Source organism: Ailuropoda melanoleuca, chromosome X, assembly GCF_002007445.2.
Source record: "Ailuropoda melanoleuca isolate Jingjing chromosome X, ASM200744v2, whole genome shotgun sequence".
NCBI lineage: Eukaryota > Metazoa > Chordata > Mammalia > Carnivora > Ursidae > Ailuropoda > Ailuropoda melanoleuca.
This window is the reverse complement of record NC_048238.1, coordinates 7,772,802-7,791,600: the sequence shown is the minus strand read 5'-3', so window position 1 is coordinate 7,791,600 and position 18,799 is coordinate 7,772,802. Positions and strand designations below refer to the sequence as shown.

The 18,799-nt window shown below is 42.4% G+C and overlaps 1 protein-coding gene across 1 annotated transcript in view; it reads left to right on the top strand.

Annotated features, from left to right (window-relative positions):
* Positions 1-18,124, top strand: part of MID1 (midline 1) — a 553,563-nt gene extending 535,439 nt beyond the window's left edge. Inside the window, exons 9-11 of the mRNA XM_034649888.1 lie at positions 6,191-6,339; positions 14,502-14,629; positions 18,075-18,124. Coding sequence (XP_034505779.1) covers positions 6,191-6,339; positions 14,502-14,629; positions 18,075-18,124 — 327 coding nt within the window. The remainder of the gene's footprint in view (positions 1-6,190; positions 6,340-14,501; positions 14,630-18,074) is intronic.
* The last annotated feature ends 675 nt before the right edge of the window (positions 18,125-18,799 follow it).

Sequence of the window (18,799 nt, the reverse complement as noted above, 5' to 3'; positions counted from 1 at the left end):
AAGGGATAACTTCTGTTTTAAAAGAGCAAAAACTTGTGAAGCCACAAAAGGATATAAAATCAGAAAGAAAGAAATGTGAAAATAACAAATTAGCAGTTTGGGGGATAAAATGTAGACACTGAAACTACAAAGACAGCTCAGCCTCGGGGAATTTGGAAACTGAGTTTTAGCCTCCACATAGGAGACACTATTCCGCACGTAAGAATATGAAATTCAAGCCATATTTCATGCCATATACAAAAATTAAATCTAAACGGATATTCCTAATCTGAAAGACAAGAGGATAAAACTTCTAGAAGAAAACATGGGAGGAAATCTTGGTGAACCTTGAGCTGGGCAAAGATTGTTCACATACAATATTGAAAACATCAAAGAAATACTACAAATTAAACAGATAATTGTATTTCATCAAAAGTAAGAACTTTTCTCTAAAAGGCACTGTTAAGAGAATGTAAAGACAAGCCACAGGTTGGAGGCAAGTATTTATAAAGTATTTATCTAAATAGAAAAGTATTTGTATGCAGGTATATAACAAATTCTCAAAACTCATTAGCAAGGAAACAAACAACACCTTTACCAGAATGGATAAAAGATTTGAATAGGTACTTTACCAAGGAAGGCATATGGATGGCAAATAAGCACATGAAAAGATGTTCAAAATCATTAGTTGTTAAGAAAAGTCAGTAAGGCAAATTAGAACCTCAAGGAGATACCCTACTTACCTAGTTAAAATGAAAAAGATGGACCATACTAAGTGTTGTTGAGAACATGGAGGAACTGGAATGCTCACACGCTGTTTATAAGAATAAAACCGCATTTGGGAAAACTGACAATTTCTTAAGTAGTTAAACATACACTTACCATATGATCCAGCCATTCTAAGTGTTTTCCAAGAGAAATGAAAGCATGTGTTCCCATAGGACACGTACATGGATTTTTATGGGAATGGCAAGAGTAATAGCCCCAAACTGGAAATGACTCAAATGTCCATCAGCAGATAAACAGATAAACAATTTGGGGCACATCCATACTATTCACCAACAAAAAGAATGAGCTACTGATACTTGGAACAACGTGGATGAATCTCAGTAAATTATGGTGAGTGAAAGAAGCCAGACGGAAAGTAGTATATACTGCGTGAACACGTTCATATGGAAGTTTAGAAACAACACTTTCTAATAATCTGTGGTGACAGAAGACAAATCAGTGGTTGCTTAGGGATGAGTGACAGGGAGTGGGGAAGGGGACTGGGATGAATTACCAAGGGCAGGAGGAAAATGGAGGCGTGGTCTATGTGCTCATTATCTTACGGGTTTACATGTATTTGAAAACTTGCCAGATTTGCACTTTAAATATATACAGTTTGTTGTATGTTAATTATATTGCAATAAAGCTGTTTGTAAGACAGTTCTATATTTATATAATGGAACAGTCTTCAAAAGTTAAAATTCATGAACCAGGGTGATATGTATTCGTAGGGACAAATCACAGATTTATATAAACAAGCTTTACAATGTTTTGCCTGGAGTGAGACTTGTTATATAAAACTCGATAAACTACAAAAAAATCCCATATGATGATTAGGCATGCATACGTACATGGGAGTGATCCGCCCTGAATTCAAAAAGGTGTTTTCCTCTGGAGAAGGACTTGAATGAAATTAGGGAGGGACACACAGGGCTTCCATGCTATCAATAATATTTTACTTCCTTTTTGAGAAATCTTTTACACTAATATGATGAAAATATTGAGATTTGGTAAAGCTGGGACTGTGCACAGGGAAGTTGATCATATTACTTTAAAAATCGTCTCTGTGTTTGAAATCTATCATTTTTTAAAAAGTGCACACTTGCTCGGGAACATTAGCTCAGAAGGCAGACTTAAAAAGCAAACATTACTTGGTTTGAAAGATGAGGCCCAGTTTGGCTTACTCGTGAGTTACTGCTTGGGCACATCACCAGAGACTAGTGGATCCCAAAGCTCGGAATTCACAGTGACTGAGTCCCTGGCCAGGGCACGTGGTGTCAGAGATTCATTTTGAAGAGGAGAAGAGCGTGAGTACCAACACGCTGGGAAGCTGAGGCACTGGGCAGGGTGGGCAAGTACGGACTTGGTTTCCAGTGTGGGGAGGTGGAGGACCCGGCAGGACCGTGGGGATCACGGCGGTGAATTTCATCCACCTCGTGACTTCGGCCGCCACACGTCTCTGGTGTGGATCCCGAGGCCGTTAGACCTGGTGGCAGCAGAGTCACCGCAGACCCTCCAGCTGGGGGCTTGCCGTGTAGGCAGGGTTGGGACCCATTGGTACATACCGGTGTGGCTTGCTCGCGGACCGTCGTGCTGTCTTTGAAATAAATAGCTCGGCAGCCTTTCTCCTTGGAGGGACTGGAGAGTCTCAAGCCATGAGACTCCCTGGGAAAGAATTGTCTTATCTCTTCAATAGTAGGAGATAAATTTCATGTCAACACATGAAAAGCTGGCAGCAAACTCCAGACTGAGTAAATTATGTGTTTTATGTTCAGACGCAGATCGATGGTAGAAGGCTGCAGCCACAGAGAAAAAGGGTCCCTTCTCTTCACTGCTTTTATGCACTCTAAATCTCCAAAATTTAAGATAACTAACTGGACTATGTGTTCAGGCTTTTCTAGCGCCTTGTAGAGAAACGCCAAATCAGGCTTCATTGGCAAGGCAGAGACTTGTGATGACTGAGGATCAGTTGTTAGGACATAACAATTTGGGAGTGGGAATCCTACAATAGCTGTAAAAGCACATATATTAAAAGCATTTAAAATGCAATTAAAGAAAAATGAAGGGCTACTTTTTAAAGTACGTGTGAGGTAACATAAACAGCAAATAAATTGGTATATATAGACCTATGTCCTCACTGAAAGGAGATTCAACCAGCAGGCTATTTCCATGTTGAGTGTGGAGTGAATTCCTGAAATTACAATGTGCAATCAACACTTCCCAAAGGAAAAAAAGAACAGGGCCGACTTGGAAAAATGTCCCCTGCGGCAATAACACATACATATAAAGAATCTTCTTATGTGTCAGTATCCTGTGTTTCTTTTCAAAAGTCAAATTTCATTCGTCTTGTCAGATTTTTAAAATAGTATATAAAAAAGTGTTTTCTAAGGACAAAATTAGTATTTTGCTAAATGCTCGGTGTCTGATTTAAGTGCTGTGGCAAGAAGGATAGTGTTTCCCAGAGTGTGGTTCAGATCAGGGCCGTTTGATCAGAATCACTTAAGTTGGCAAGCTTTTTTCTACAGAGGGCCAGATAATAAATATTTTAGGCTTTGCCATACAGTTTCTGTTGCAACAGCTCATCTCTGCCCAGTGTTGTAGTGTGAAAGCAGCCGTAGATGATTCATAAATGAATGCATGTGGCAGTGTGCCAATAAAACTTTATTTACACAGATAGGTGTCTGCTGAATATGGCTTACAGACCATAGTTGGTGAACACCTGATATAGAGTAGTGTTTTTCTATTTTCTTTTTTTTTTTAACTGCAACCCACAGTAAAAACTAGAGAGGACGTGAAATCCAGCATGCGCGCGTGCAAGCACACACATGAAAAGTTTTTGCAAAACCTAATCTGCCCTCTGTACCAAGAATGCACTCTGCTACTTTTTTGTTTCTCCTCGCCTCTTCTCTTCTATTTAGTTTTTATTTATTTATTTTTTTATTTTAAAAAATTATTTATTCTTGGNATTTTAAAAAAATATTTATTCTTATTGTGTTATGTTATGCTAGTCCTGACCGAACTACTAATCCATCACGTGCAGCTCATTGCCTGTTGAAATGCTGATCTGNTATTTTAAAAAATTATTTATTCTTGGGGCGCCTGGGTGGCACAGCGGTTAGGCGTCTGCCTTCGGCTCAGGGCGTGATCCCGGCGTTATGGGATCGAGCCCCACATCAGGCTCCTCTGCTATGAGCCTGCTTCTTCCTCTCCCACTCCCCCTGCTTGTGTTCCCTCTCTCANTTTCTCCTCGCCTCTTCTCTTCTATTTAGTTTTTATTTATTTATTTTTTATTTTAAAAAAATATTTATTCTTATTGTGTTATGTTATGCTAGTCCTGACCGAACTACTAATCCATCACGTGCAGCTCATTGCCTGTTGAAATGCTGATCTGTGCTGCTCTGCTAATGACAACTTTTTTCGGAGGATTTTGGAGAGTGGGCCCAGACATCTATAGTTTTCTCTTTTCAAAAGAGCCCCAGCTGATTCTTGTGCACACCATTTTGAAAAGCTCCGATCTGGTGTATCAGATGAAATTGTACTAAATTGAACTAAAATTAAAATTATGCCAACAATTGTTTTCTGTAAAGCGTTCCTAGGTTTTCAAGGGAGGCTCTCATTTTGGCTCGCTTCAACTCTTGTTTTTTATCTTTTCCTCTTAGCCACTTTTAATTTCCAATATCATGATAGAAGAAAGTAGAGTTCAAGCATTGTTGCATCTGTAGTCTGTGGGATCACCGATAGGCATACCAAAAGGGTAAGTGCCTGACACGGAGTTGTTCTAAGGGAATATTTTGACCTTATGTTTCTTTTGTTAGAATTGTATTAAACATCTTTAATTCCGTTGTATGCTTAACTATTTCATTCACTTGGTTTGTTAGGGGCTCTAAGTTATTTTCCTTCCTCTGATGGTTGTGTTCTAATACCTTGAATTGGACTCAGTGCCTTTCGCAGCTTTACTTCTGGATGTAACCATGTTAGACACTAAATTCAATTCAGTGTAAAAGAAGTGTTATTTCATTCAACTATTGAACACGTTAGTTAATCTGCTGCCAATGGTCACTGTAATTACAGTGAGTTAAGTCTTTTACCAGGCTTAATATCGTAGGCTGTTAGCTCCAAGGTTTTGACACTTCATTCTCTCCAAGTCCCTACTTTGAGGAACTTTCCTCACTCTTGCCCGGAATCTTGTGGCTGCTGTCTCTCAGTGCAGCATGAGTTTCCTTTGTTTGCTGCAGTACGACATAGCTGGAATCAGACGTTCCTTAGAGGCCTCAAGTTCTGACATCTCCTTCCTTCCTTTTCTTCGATTAAAGTTGCATGGGGATGATAATGATGACTTGGAGAAAGAAGGAATTTCTTGGAGTTAGCAGGAATTCTGGAGGGAGCCGGAGCCAGCCTTGTCTGTAAGACAGATTAACTGGCCTCCTCCCTACCCTTTCACCCAGGGCTGTTTTCCATTCCGGAATGATCCCAAAGCCGGCCAAGACCTGTCCCAGGCTGTGTGGATGGGGCACTGGGCGCACGGCACTTCCAATTAGCAGTCTAATTTTGACTTGGCTTCTGGCCAGACGGCTTCATCTCACAGCACATTTCAAACACCGAAGTGAATGGTCAAGTGGGTTACCGTGCACTTATCTTGGCCTACCCCCGAGGTTACGGTCAATTACGTTTGAGGGTCGTTTTCAAGCAAGACAGAATCAGGAATTGGAATGGAGGTTGGAACCAAACATGCATTTTTATCCCGACTGGGAAATGCTTATCAAAATAGTTCTTAGTTATCAAGTAAGCACAAAGTGCCTGGAAATGACGTTCCCAGTGAGGGGAAATGGCCCAGCTGTGCTTTTTTTGGCTTTCTCTCATCTGCTCAACAGGAAAAATATTAATCAATGGAAAAAACGCTCTCTTTCTGTTAATTTAACACATGAGTTTTAGATCGTGTGGGAAATAGTAATACCTCATGTTTTCACATCACAATTTATTACGTGGATTGCAGAAACCTTTTTAGAAAATGGTTCTTACTTAAGCCACACATTTGCATCTACGGGGATGTCTTATTTTCTTGATGGCCCAGCTTAAAACCTGAGATAGAGAAAGTCCCAGTGTTCGCTGCCATCTTACAGTAATTGAGGGAATGGTGAGGGAAGAGGTCCGGTGACCCTTGTAACTTGCCATTAGGCAACACCTTTTTTCCCCATCAACAAGGAAGCAATTCACAATAAAGTATTTTCTCCTAAAACAAATTAGTGACGCTTCTCCAAGGCGATCAAGAATATCCAAGCCAGGAGTCTCCTAACTGGGATTTCCATATTTCTCCGCCCACTCTTTGGACTTGTATTGAAGGACAACTTCCGTGCAGGACGATGCACACATTAGAAGGGTCCAGCTTGATGCATGTTCCCTAAGCAAGCCCACCCACCTAACCATCTCCATGCCTCTTTTCAAGGTGATGAGGCTTCGCAAACTCGCTCAGCAGATTGCAAACTGCAAGCAGTGCATCGAGCGGTCGGCGTCCCTCATCTCCCAAGCGGAACACTCTCTGAAGGAGAATGATCATGCGCGGTTCCTGCAGACGGCTAAGAATATCACCGAGAGGTGAGTTGCGGGGGCTGCTGAGAAGTTCGCCACGGCTGAGCTCCCCGTGTCTGGGGAGTGATCCGTTGGCCTTGCCCTGCCTTGCTTTTGTTTTCATTTTTGAGGCTGAGTACCGGGGAGAATAGAGGCTTTGAGTTGCTTTGTTCCAGCTAAAGATGCGTCCCTTTGACATGTCAAAGCCTTTTCAGTAGCGCCCTGGAGTTCAAGGCCTTTGAAACAAGAGTCCACCAGTTAGAAAGAATAAAATCAGCCTTGCTTTTGGGGGGCGGAGGCCGGGGAGAAAGCTTATGGTGGCACAAAAACGGCAATGATTGTGACTCTCAGACCTGATCTTATCGTACACTTGGTAACAAAGAGTCAAAATGAAGGCAAAAACATCAAAGGGAAGGGATTTTTTCTTCCATCTCAGGGCTCATCTATTAAAAAGAAAAAAACAGCAAACGCCCAGGTGTTGTGCTCTGTTAGACCTGTTTTTATTTGGTTGAGAAGCTTCGCCTCGTCAGAAAGGTCAAAGCTGACTCATGTGGAAGAGAAAGGACCCAACTGTCAATCTCATACCTCTTTCTTTTAAAGGTTCCTTTATTCTAGGGCAGGGAACATAAAGATAACATTATTCGAGCGCCGGTCAGTTCCGCAGTGAAACTGATGGAAGTCAATTCTCCTTCACTCTGCGCCTCGACTGGCGTAAACTTACTCGCCTTCGAGCTGCAAACGCCTACAGCAGTTGTTAGCGGAGCCAAAGAAAAGCACCTCCCTCCACCTAAACGATACCTCCTGCCCCTGCCAAGTGCCCTTGACTTTTCATTCATTCTCATTTTCCGAGTCCCCTGCCCCTTATGCAAAGCAATGACAATCCCATCACGGGACAGCTCATGCATGCTAGGCCTTAACCTAGAGCAGAAGTCCGCAAACTTCCGTGAAGGACCAGAGACGAAATATTTTCAGCTCTGCAGGTGCTAAGGTCTCGTTCACAACTCCTCAGCTCTGCCCTGAGAACTGCATAGCAGCCTATCCTAGCCGATAGGGAAACAGACAGACGCACCTGCCTGTGTTTCTACAGACACTTCCCCAGACAGGCGTTTGGCCCTCTGGCTGTATTTTGCCAGGCCCTGGCCCAGGGGAAAAAAATACTCACCATCTTCTGACTTGCATTTTTTCAAGGAAAGAGAAAGAAAACTAACATTGATTGAGTGCGTGCTTCGTCGGCCACTGTGCTCATTGTCAAAGTAGCGCTTAGAGCTAGGCGTGGACACCTCTGTTTCCACTGTTCTTTCGGTTAGAGTACCGGACACTGGTTTTACGGCTCTGGTCTCGTATTGAACCAGCTTCATTGTATTATTTCTTACATTTGAGAAAAAACTCTTCTATGACTGGTTACGATACTTAATCTCTTCCAAAGCACGTGGCTAACAGCTGGTTATCATCCTGTTTATATCTTTAAAATGATCGCCTCCCTACTCTTAAGAGAAGCCAGTTTCTTTGCTCATGACTCCTAGGTTCCCAGTGTTTAATTGTCTTCGTAACTTTTATCTGGACTGTATCCACTTGCTTTATGTTCATCCTAAGGTTAAAAACTGCAAATGGCACTGATACTCTGGTGTACCTAGGACACTCTACTAGGCCCTGTTTACACTTATGTCATGGTTTCCAGCTGAGATCCCAGAGTACTTTTCTCCAGCTATAAATCGTAAAATGTCCAGATGAAATGGCTACTGTGACCGCATTTCTCAGCAGTCCCTAAAAGTTTGATCAAGCGTAATATGAACAAACTCTCACCTATCGAGGGGAGAGAACGTGGCCCCGTAATAGCTAAGATAGAACATTCTGAAAGAAGACTTACCTTTGAAGTATAGCATAAGTGTGTTAATGTCCACATGTGATCTCCCACAGATCCAGCAGGTCATAACCGGTCCCATTCACCTCTACCTGTCACAGGCCCATCTCTTCAAGAACGGAAACATGACTTTGATTTTTCTTTCTACAGATGAATTGTATGCTACAGTTGACCCTAGAACAGCATGGGTTTGAACTGCTCAGGTCCACTTATACACGGGTTTAAAAAAAAAATAAATATAGTACAGTACTGTAAATGTATTTTCTCAATAATATTTTCTATAATAATATTTCTTAATATGTCTAATAATATTTTCTTCTCTCTAGCTTACTTTATTGTAAGAATGCAGAGCATAATACATAAAACCTACAGAAGATGGGTTAATCAACTCTTTATGTTATCAGTAAGGCTTTTGGTTACCGGTAGGCTTTTAGTAGTTGAGTTTGGGGGAGTCAAAAGTTATACACGGATTTTCCACTGGCTGGGGGTCAGCACTCCTAATCCTCACATTGTTCAAGGGCCAGCTGTATATTATATTCTCAAGCCTCACTAAATATATGGTTCTTAGCATAATTTTATGTGCACTTTTATAAAATCATTTTAAATAAATGAAACTATTCACTAAATCCAGGTATAAGAAAATCAGTGTCCTGCTTATGAGAAGGCTGAAGTCCATCAAGTTTGAAGACGTAGTGCCTATAAACATTTGCCAAGCGCCTTTGTCCCTCTGCTTCTGCGGCCCCTCTCTTCCCGTCTCTGTTGTCCATCCTCTTGCTCAATTCCTAAGCCTTTCTGTCTTTCCAGGACTGGAATGTAGTGAAAGGGCAGGGAGCTTGGACCAGGACCTGGGAAACTTGGGCTGGGATCCCAGCACTGCCACTTTTTAACTGTGATCCTTTGGGTTTATCCGTGAGCTGTTTTCTGCATAGAGTATTGGGCTTATAGGGGCGCCCGGGTGGCTCAGTCAGTTAAGCATCTGATTTGGCTCACGTCACAATCTCAGGGTCCTGGGATTGAGCCCCACATCGGACTCCATGCTCAGTGGGGAGTCTGCTTCTCCCTCTCCCTCTGCCCCTCCCCCAGCTCATGCACTTGCAATCCCTCCCTCTTTCTCTCTCTCTCTCAAATAAATAGAATCTTAAAAAAAAAAAAAAAAGAAAATTGGGCTCATAACAGCTGCCTGTGTCAGTAGTTGTAATAATATTCCTGGTGACTCCTCAGGACAAGCCTTTAGCATCATAGATACTCCATAATGTCTGTTCGATTTAAGTTCTCATAGTTTAGTATGTTAGTACAGCCCCACCTTGTATGTCTGTTCTGGGGCTGGTCTGTGCCTGTCTCTATTCTTCAGTCCTTTACTTAGTAAACATTCTTCTCCAGGACATGACTTCATAAGTCTCTGCCTCCTATTGTGTCTGCCTTGGGCTTTGGCACCTGTATACTTCTAAACCATCTTTTTCAAGGGGGGAAAGCCTGGAACAAACTTTCAATCCTGCAGAAGCCTTCCTAAAGGGAGACTTGGATGAGATTTTTCTGCATCTTTAAATCACTTTAAGTAGATATGTTCATCTATAGGTTGAATCAAACTGCAAAAAGGTTTTCGATTCAGAAACATAAAAAAAAAAAAAACTTACCACCACCCAAAGAAGAGAGACCCTCAAGCTTTACCTTGTAGGAGATGCGTATGCTTTGGAATCCAGTGTCTTGCTCTATGCTAATTGCTTAGCAGTAATTGTGGTTGGCACTGGGGCTGCTCCTTTAACACTTGTGAGTCTAATTTCGCTCATACGTTCCTAGCAGGCAGAACCCCCCGCCCACCTTGTTTTCACTATTATAGCCGCAGCACATAGTAAACGGCCTGACATGAGTGAATGAGTGAACAAATTATAAAACAGGTCGATTATTCCTACCTAACATGGTTTTTCTAGGGACAGAATGAAAATAGTATAATAGAGCTATTAGTCGGGGGCGCCTGGGTGGCTCAGTCGTTAAGCGTCTGCCTTTGGCTCAGGGCATGATCCTGGAGTCCTGGGATTGAGCCCCGCATCGGGCTCCTCCGCTGGGAGACTGCTTCTTCCTCTCCCACTCCCCCTGCCTGTGTTCCCTCTCTCGCTGCCTGTCTCTCTCTGTCAAATAAATAAATAAAATCCTTTAAAAAAAAAACTATTAGTCCGGTTCCTGTCCCAAGGTGATCATGCAACAAATGCTAATTCCCTTCCTTCCCCCTTACTAAATTGATGCAAATGGATTGTATAACATACTATATTCTCAAGCCACACTAATATATAGGTCTTCCGTATGGTTGTGTGGGTATCTTTACAAAATTACATTAAATAAGCAAAACTCTTCACTAAATTGAAGCCTAAGAAAGTTGGTCTACTGCTTATGAGAAACCTGAAATTAAAATTACTTTTAGCAGCAAATTATCAAGAAGATGGTAAAAAGAAACTTCCCTCCAAACAGTACCCGTTTTTCAGAGCTCCTAGGAGGCTGTCGGACTCCTCTGTCCTTCAGCACCATAGGCAGTTCAAGGATCCATCAGACTTACCCAGAATATAAAGCCAAGAGCTCCAGTTGTCAACACTGGAAAGATGTCACTTGATTTTAAGAATTCAGGCACATATGATAAGTGGTTTTTGAAGTGTGTTCTGGTGGGGTGTTAGTTGGTATTAAAACAACAACAAAGTTCCAGAGCCAAATGCATTTGAGAAATCCTGAGCAGACCAAAGCAAACCACGTTTTGATGCTGCAAGACCTCACTGGGTTTTACCACAGTGATTTGCCCACTTGCCCAAGAGAGACCCATTTAAGTGCCATTGTCAGGGGTGGGTCATGGGGGGTGATTTCGGGCAGGAAGGATAGAGCATCTTGCCCTGGTATTGACAGTTTGACAGAAAGCCTGTGTGAGCCGTGTAACTCCAGACACATCCACCTTCTGGAAAACTGGCCCCTTATGGCCCTAGCAAACTGTCATGGAGATTAGGAGCTTCGAAGTCAAAATAGAAACAGGAAGTAGGGGCGCCTGGGTGGCACAGCGGTTAAGCGTCTGCCTTCGGCTCAGGGCGTGATCCCGGCGTTGTGGGATCGAGCCCCACATCAGGCTCCTCTGCTGTGAGCCTGCTTCTTCCTCTCCCACTCCTCCTGCTCGTGTTCCCTCTCTCGCTGGCTGTCTCTATCTCTGTCGAATAAATAAATAAAATCTTAAAAAAAAAAAAAAAGAAACAGGAAGTAATGTGCAGGCCACCCCCTCAAGCATCAAGATAGGACACAATATCCTAATTTGCCTCAATATGATAAGAGCTTAACACACACTCGCAAGCATGTGTGCACATGTGCATATATGTACATACACGCACAAATGTGAAAGCGCAGAATTGTGAAAGTGGCATAAGACTGATGGCCCTGGTGGATTTTGGCAACTCATCTGAAAGGCCAGAAGATGGGCAACAAGGATTTGGGGAGTAAAAACATGGCCTAAAATGTTGAATTTGGCAGATCTCCCCTCGCCTGTCACTCCAATTATGAACTTGAAATTGTAGCCAAAGATAAATATCTTTCCTTCCATCAAAAAACCGTGTAGGTGTTAAAAGCTGCGGTAATCTACACAGACTCTTGCTGTCAGTCTTTGCCTCCCAGGCTTAGGGACTCTCAGCCTTTCCGTTCCCACTCCACAAAGTTCCCACCAGCAAGATGGCAGGCATTTCTTTTTTTTTTTTTTTAACACTGTCACTTGCCCGAAGCGTGTTTTAGTTAACTGTGGACCATAGAACCAGGAGAAACTTGGGAGTGAAATCTGTTTTGGGCGAGCACGAGCAGAGAAATGCGATAGAAAGACGCTCGCTTCTTAATAGCTCGGTGCAGTTTTCCCTGCTGGACATCATGAAGCATTCTAATTGGGGTTTTGCTTTGAAATTCTTATCTGAGGAGTGCACATGGCTCTATAGCATTTCTTTTAACTTTTCTGCATGGACGCAAATATTTCGGGCTCTTCAGTACATGTAGGCGTGCTTTAAGAGCTTTGTATATGTTTGTTGAGTGATCCCGGGATCGCTCTGAGTTTTGAGGAGTTTTTGTGCTTATGGGTCATAAGGAAAGCATTTTTTAAGTACAGTTTGACTCTCTGTGAAAAATGCCTAGCAACCATCCCTTTATCCACCAGTCTGAATTAGCAGGTGTTCGTCACAATGATTAGCCCATTCCCCTTGGGTGCGCTCATTAGCCAACAAAATCCCACAGCTCTGCTAGTCACTGTTTCTTGGTGAAAGAGTTAGGTGGTGAATTTAGATTCTCCACCCTCATTCAAACACTTGAAACTTTTCTTTCCAGAGTTTATGCCTCTTCAAATTTTTCATCAATGGATCCAGATATCATCCCAGTTATTACACTGTTCATTATTCCGCCTACTTCCCTCCCTGTACAGAACTGAAAACGTGCCAGAAGTACAATTATAGAAACTTGCACATTTCTAAGGATTTTGAGCACTTCACAGGTATAACTTATACTGAGGTAAAATCCAGAGAACATAAAATTAACCGTTTTACTGTGTGCAGTTTGGTGGCATTTAGTACAGTCACCGTGTTGTGCAATTATTACCTATATCAAGTTCCGAAATCTTTTTGTTATCCCCCGAAAAACTCCATACCCATTATGTAGTCATCGTCCCTTGCCCCGCCGTCCCCCCAGCCCCTGGCAACCACTAATCTGCTGTTTGTATGAATTCGCCTATTCTGATCATTCATACAAATGGATCATACAGTACATGGCCTTCTGTGTCAGGTTTCTTTCACTTAGCACAACGCTTTCAAGGTTCACCCACATTGCTGTGTGCATTAGTACTTCACTCCTTTTTATGAATGAATAATATTCCATCGTATGGATAGATCCACAAGTGTAATTTTTATAGCCAAAATACGTTATAAAATACAAAGTTTTAAGAGCCATTAAGAGACACAAGAGGAGAAAAATCTCCTTAGGTAACCACGTTGACATTTTTCTAGATTAAATGGAGGAGTATAGATCTAGAATTCTCCTCCTGGCTGCTGCCAGCTAGCTTTGTGACCTTGTATAAATGAGCATCAATACTCTTAATTAGAAAATAAGTAACTAGGGGTGCCTGGGTGGCTCAGTTGGTTAAGCGTCTGCCTTCGGCTCAGGTCATGATCCCACAGTCCTGGGATCAAGCCCCGCATCAGGCTCCTTGCTCAATGGGGAGACTGCTTCTCCCTCTCCGTGCTGCTCCCCCTGCTTGTACTCTCTGTCAAATAAATAAAATCTTAAAAAAAAAGAAAGAAAAGAAAGTAACTAGATTTAGAGCTGAACCATTTCAGAGTGTTGCTTTGCTCACAAATTCCCAGCCCTACACAGTACCCTACACATAGTGGGTCCTTGGTGGTGTTTACCGAACTTCATGAAATACCCAGATCATATGCTCAGACGTGGTTTATGTCATGCCACAATTGTATCGTTTTTAAGAGGATCACTTGCATTTTTAATTAGTCAAACGTCCTACTATTAGTAACTGAACTTTGCAAATCAACTTGAGAGCTTAACACACACATAGCAGGAGATTCTCTCATAGCAGAAGAGTCATATTTACCAATACGTTGCTTTATGGTTTATAAATGAGAACTCTTAACTAGCAACCGTAAATGAAGAGGGAAGATGGTGCATCCACTGGAGGAATTTGTGAGAAAGCTCATGAATATTTTCCATGGCATCTGCTGGGAATATGGTGCACAAAAAAAGGAATACAGGGAGAACGAAATGAGCCAGACAAAAACTCCTTTTTTAATGTTTATTTTAGAGAGAGGCTAGTCATTGATTAAACTAATCCAATATCTGGAAACATTCTTTTTTAATCTTCACTTTGCCTTTTCTGTAGTTTGAAATTTTGGAGCCTCCTCTTTGAAGTGGAGCAGGGTCGAGTCTGAAAGGAACAAAGTTTCACAGACAGATGTGTGAAGAAATGCCTGGAGCTATGTGCTTCTCGCTGGGGTTAGATGTGAAGGGGCCGGGCTGTTAAATACACAGCAACATGAAATATGAATATTCCTTCACCTCCGTGGGGAATTTTTTTCCAACAGTATAAAGGATGGGGGGGGGAAGCCATTCTACTGTATCCCCAATTCCTTTGCCTCGTCTTTAAGCTCACGTTCATGTGCATTGTGTTCCTGTGTTGTGCCGTTCCAAGGTTTTTCTTGAGGCTCACGTGCAAAAACAGCACTATTAAAAATGATGCTTCTTTTCCTTTTATATTTTTTTCATTCCTGTGCAGCGACGGTGAAAGACATCTCGACATTTCTAAAAAGTTGTTTTGTTTAAATTACAGAGTCTCCATGGCAACTGCATCATCCCAGGTTCTAATTCCTGAAATCAACCTCAATGACACATTCGACACCTTTGCCTTAGATTTTTCCAGAGAGAAGAAGTTGCTAGAATGTCTGGATTACCTTACAGGTATTGTCATGTGTGTGGGGGGGAGGGGTGCGTGCACGCACACACGTGCATGTGCACTGTAATATTCTGTACATTCAGTGATACGCATACTTTGCCACCACGTCAATTCCCTAAAACCTAGAGGTGTGGGCTTCTAATTTAGGAACGGAGTCTAATATTCCCATAAATGATTTCTGGCATGCTTTCTTTTCCCCCTCCCAAAACGACACGGTCCAAGACCAAATTGGGGACAGAGGAAAAAGGAGAATCTCAATAATTAAAAACATACTTCCCACCATTTTCCCTCCCTCCCTGAGTGTGGCAGCCACAAATAATTGCTCCGTTGGCCATCGGAGACATACATAAGGTAGCGTGGCTGTTTTCCACTTCATCTCAGCAAGGCATCTGACTCTCACAGTGTCTTGGCAGGGAAAAAATTGGCAGCTAACTCTTGATTGGGTGTCTACCCTGTTTCAGCTCTTTGTGTTTGAGATCTTGTGTCATCTTCACACCATCAAACTGGGGTAGCATGTTATAATCCTCATTTTGCAGATGACGGAGGTCACCCATCTTGTTGGAGATCAGGTAGCTAGCAAGTGGTGGAATTAGGATTTGACTTGGGTCCGTACGGACTCCAAAGACCTCTTGCTCTTTCTAGTAAAAGACTGCATTTCATCTTGGCAAAAGGTCACCATGGCAAACGTTCCAAAAATCACATGTGAATTCCTGGTGCCGTGTTTCTGATAGGCATTTTATTTGGGTCAAGCTTACAAAACAAAAGGAATGGCAATAAAAGAAACCTCAGGCTACTCCTGTTTCTAACCACGCTTCCAAATTTTTCTTTGCTGTCAACCTCGAGAGTGAGAATTGAAATCATTCGCTGGTAGAATGCGGACTGTTTAGATGACCTTTATTTGTGTTAGCCAAAACCACCAGTGCCGATGACTTCAGGAAGGCTCTGTATATACAGTGAAGCCAGATGTGCACCGAACTGAGGACACGCAGCCTTCGAGAGACCACATCCCTAACTTAGCATGGCATCAGCTTCCCTACTCCACTTCTCTGTGTGTGTGTGTGTGTGTGTGTGTGTGTGTGTGTGTGTGTGTGTGTTTGAGGGAGAGTGGTTGGAAAAGATGGAGCAGGAGAAAGGGAACATTGTGCGATATTTGTTTTTACAGTCTGTGGATCAAAAGCGAGGAGTTTTATATCCAAGGGGCGTTATACCCAGATAGGTTTTTTCTTTGCAAGAAGCCGAGGTGCTGTTTTTAGCCTTTCTGCATTTGCAAGGGAAGCGGTCATCCCACAAACTTCTTATCTTATGTCATTCTTTCAAACCATACCACTCCTATTAAGGAAGAAAAAAGTTGAATCCAAAATGCAATTGCAGTAAGGAACCAAACTTGGTTTCAAATACTTCTTACTATACCGCCCTCCTTTTTTAAGCTTTGAACTCTGACATCTGTCTAAGCTCACAGTACCGCATAGAACCTTCCACAATGATAGAAACATTCTGTATCTGCACTGTCCATTATGGTAGCTGCTGACCACATAGGGCTGTCAGAAACTTGAAATGTACACGGCGAGTCTTTACTTTCATTTAACTTTAATTAAACGTAATTGAAATGTAAAACGCTTGTGGCTGCTGTATTAGCTCAGATCTAGGCTTTCTCTGGCCGAGCGGTTTCTCATGATGGCAGCCTATGAAAAATCTCTTTTTTTTCTTATACCGTTTGGGATTGAGTATGATTGCAACGACAGAAAGTCCGGTTAGCAGTGACTAAACCCATCAAGGGGTGTTCACGTCCTGCAAACCCGAGCACGGAGGTGTGTGGTCCAGGCCTGCGTGGTGGCTCGGTGATGACCTCAGACCCCAGGCTCTTGCTCTTTTTCTACTCTGCCATCCTCGCTGTGTTGCCTTTTTGCCACATGATCACAGCACAGCTGCCCCGCCTCCATACATCGTGCTCAAGTTACAGGTAAAAACAGAGGGACGCAAGGAAAATGGGGACAAAAATCTCTTTATTAGGAAAACAAAAAGCTTGCTCAGAAGACCCATCTGGCAAACTCCCACTTGTGTCTCATGGGCCAGATCCACGTCACAAGGTCATGCCCAAGGACAAAGAGGACTGAAAGACTGTTGGGCCAGGCACATGGAACTTTCTGCACAAAATCAGTGTCTTGTTGACCTGAGTGTGTCCTCCCCATTTCCCAATAGCTGTCTGACAGTGTTCCAGCGGGCATACATTCATGGGCCACGTCTCCGTGTGAAGGCCAAGGCAGTGATTAAAGGGGAAAGTGTGAAAGTAGTTCGCACTGACTAGGACCGTGTACACCATATATCATCCCGATGGCTGTTCATGCCAAGCTAGCACCACATGGGGTACCTGCCATTATGCCTTCTTAACTGTCGAACCTCAAATACAAATCTGGCCCATTTCTAGACATAACATCGATCCCGGCCATAACATATGACGCTTGGCTGATATTGCCAAGTCCAAATAGTTTATCAGACATTTGTAAGCAGGAAACGAAGTGTTTGTGGAGTATTAGCCCACCATTTCTCATGTCCTGTTTATGACAGAGGCAAGAAAATAGCAGTTCTGCTACCAATTCCATGAATATTGAAATTGGCAGCATGCTGCTACTCTCATTTACGGTAAATTGGGTATTGACTTTTCAGGACAAACCCATTGGGTTTATAATCAAAACAGGGTTAGCCTGCGTGGCTGTGAAAACAAGTTTTTTTTTTTTCCCTGTGACATGCCTCTAAGTGGTATATCAAGTTAATAACCCAGAGAGGTGACATTTCCTCCCCGATCACAGCTACTGCCATGTGTCTCACAGCTACTTGCTTATTTTGAACATAAGTTTGCTTTCTATTTAATCATATATTGCAATGCAGAAAGGACAAAATCTTTCTACAGTGGTTGATGGAAAAGTAATTCAATGCACTATTTAGATTATGGGAGAATAAGCATTTCTCCACCGCTCCCCGCCGGGGGATCGCACAGCAGCAGGGACCACACAGACAATCATAAGCACGTTTTATGGTGCAGCTGGGTCTCCCTCACTGAATGCGTCTCTGGCTTGGTGTCGCTGATTCATGCACATCAAGTCATAGCACATGACACTAAATCTTGCATGTGGATACTTCAGGAGACAGATGTATAAATACATATTCCAGAAAGAATGCTTTGGGGGCTCTGTAGAGCCTTTCTATCTTAATACACAACTTAGCGCGGTGCTTGCCCACGTGTGTAAGTGCGCGGTAATGTTCGTGGAATTCAGTAACCAAGAGGCAAAGCTGGTCTAATCTACTTTATACAACAAGCATAAAAGTAACTTGCCATGTACGCTATTTGTCCTGGACATCTCTTCAGGGGACAAAATGAAGAAGCCTAAAACAATTCGAGTTTTCAATTTACCATTTTTTTATAAACTCTTCTCCTTCTTTGGGTTTGTTTAGGACTCCTCAGTCCTAATCGAAGTTTAGAGCAGGAAAGAACTCTGCAGTAGTGTGAACAGAGGTTGCTACAAATCTATATTACGCAGATATGTTTCTCCTTTTGAAGTTAGGTCCTAGTATAAAGAAGAGTGGAAATAAAGGCCTGGATCGAGTCTCTAAACCAGGGGTTGGCAAACTTTGACTATAAAGGGCCAGATGGTAAATATTTTAGGCTTTGCAGGACATATGGTCCCAACTACTCAACTCTGCTAGTGCACAAAAGCAGCCACAGACAATACATAAATGAATGAGCCTGGCTGTGTTCCAATAAAACTTTATTTACAAAAACAGGCAGTGGGCCAGATTTGGCCCATAGCCATAGTTTGTCAACGCCTGCTCTAAAATATTATCGCCAGTGCAAAGCACTCACTGCCTAGTCTTTTTCTTGCTCTCAAACTCTTCTCATAAAACCAGTTACTGAAATCAAGCTGGTAGATTTTAAGTCAACTTCAAATCATTATTTTGGTAGGACTTAGACTTCTCTACTCCAGACTCTGTTCAAGACATAAAACGGCAGCCTTCTCCAGTGAAAAAGTTAACCAAATGCCAAGGAGCCATGTTTGCTTTGGGGAAGGAAAAAATGTACTTCTTAGATATGATTGATTGTTAACCATGTTCTTCTTAATTTAAAATATCACCTATAAATTGAAAATGAGAAGAAAATAGGGCCACACTAATAGATTTTT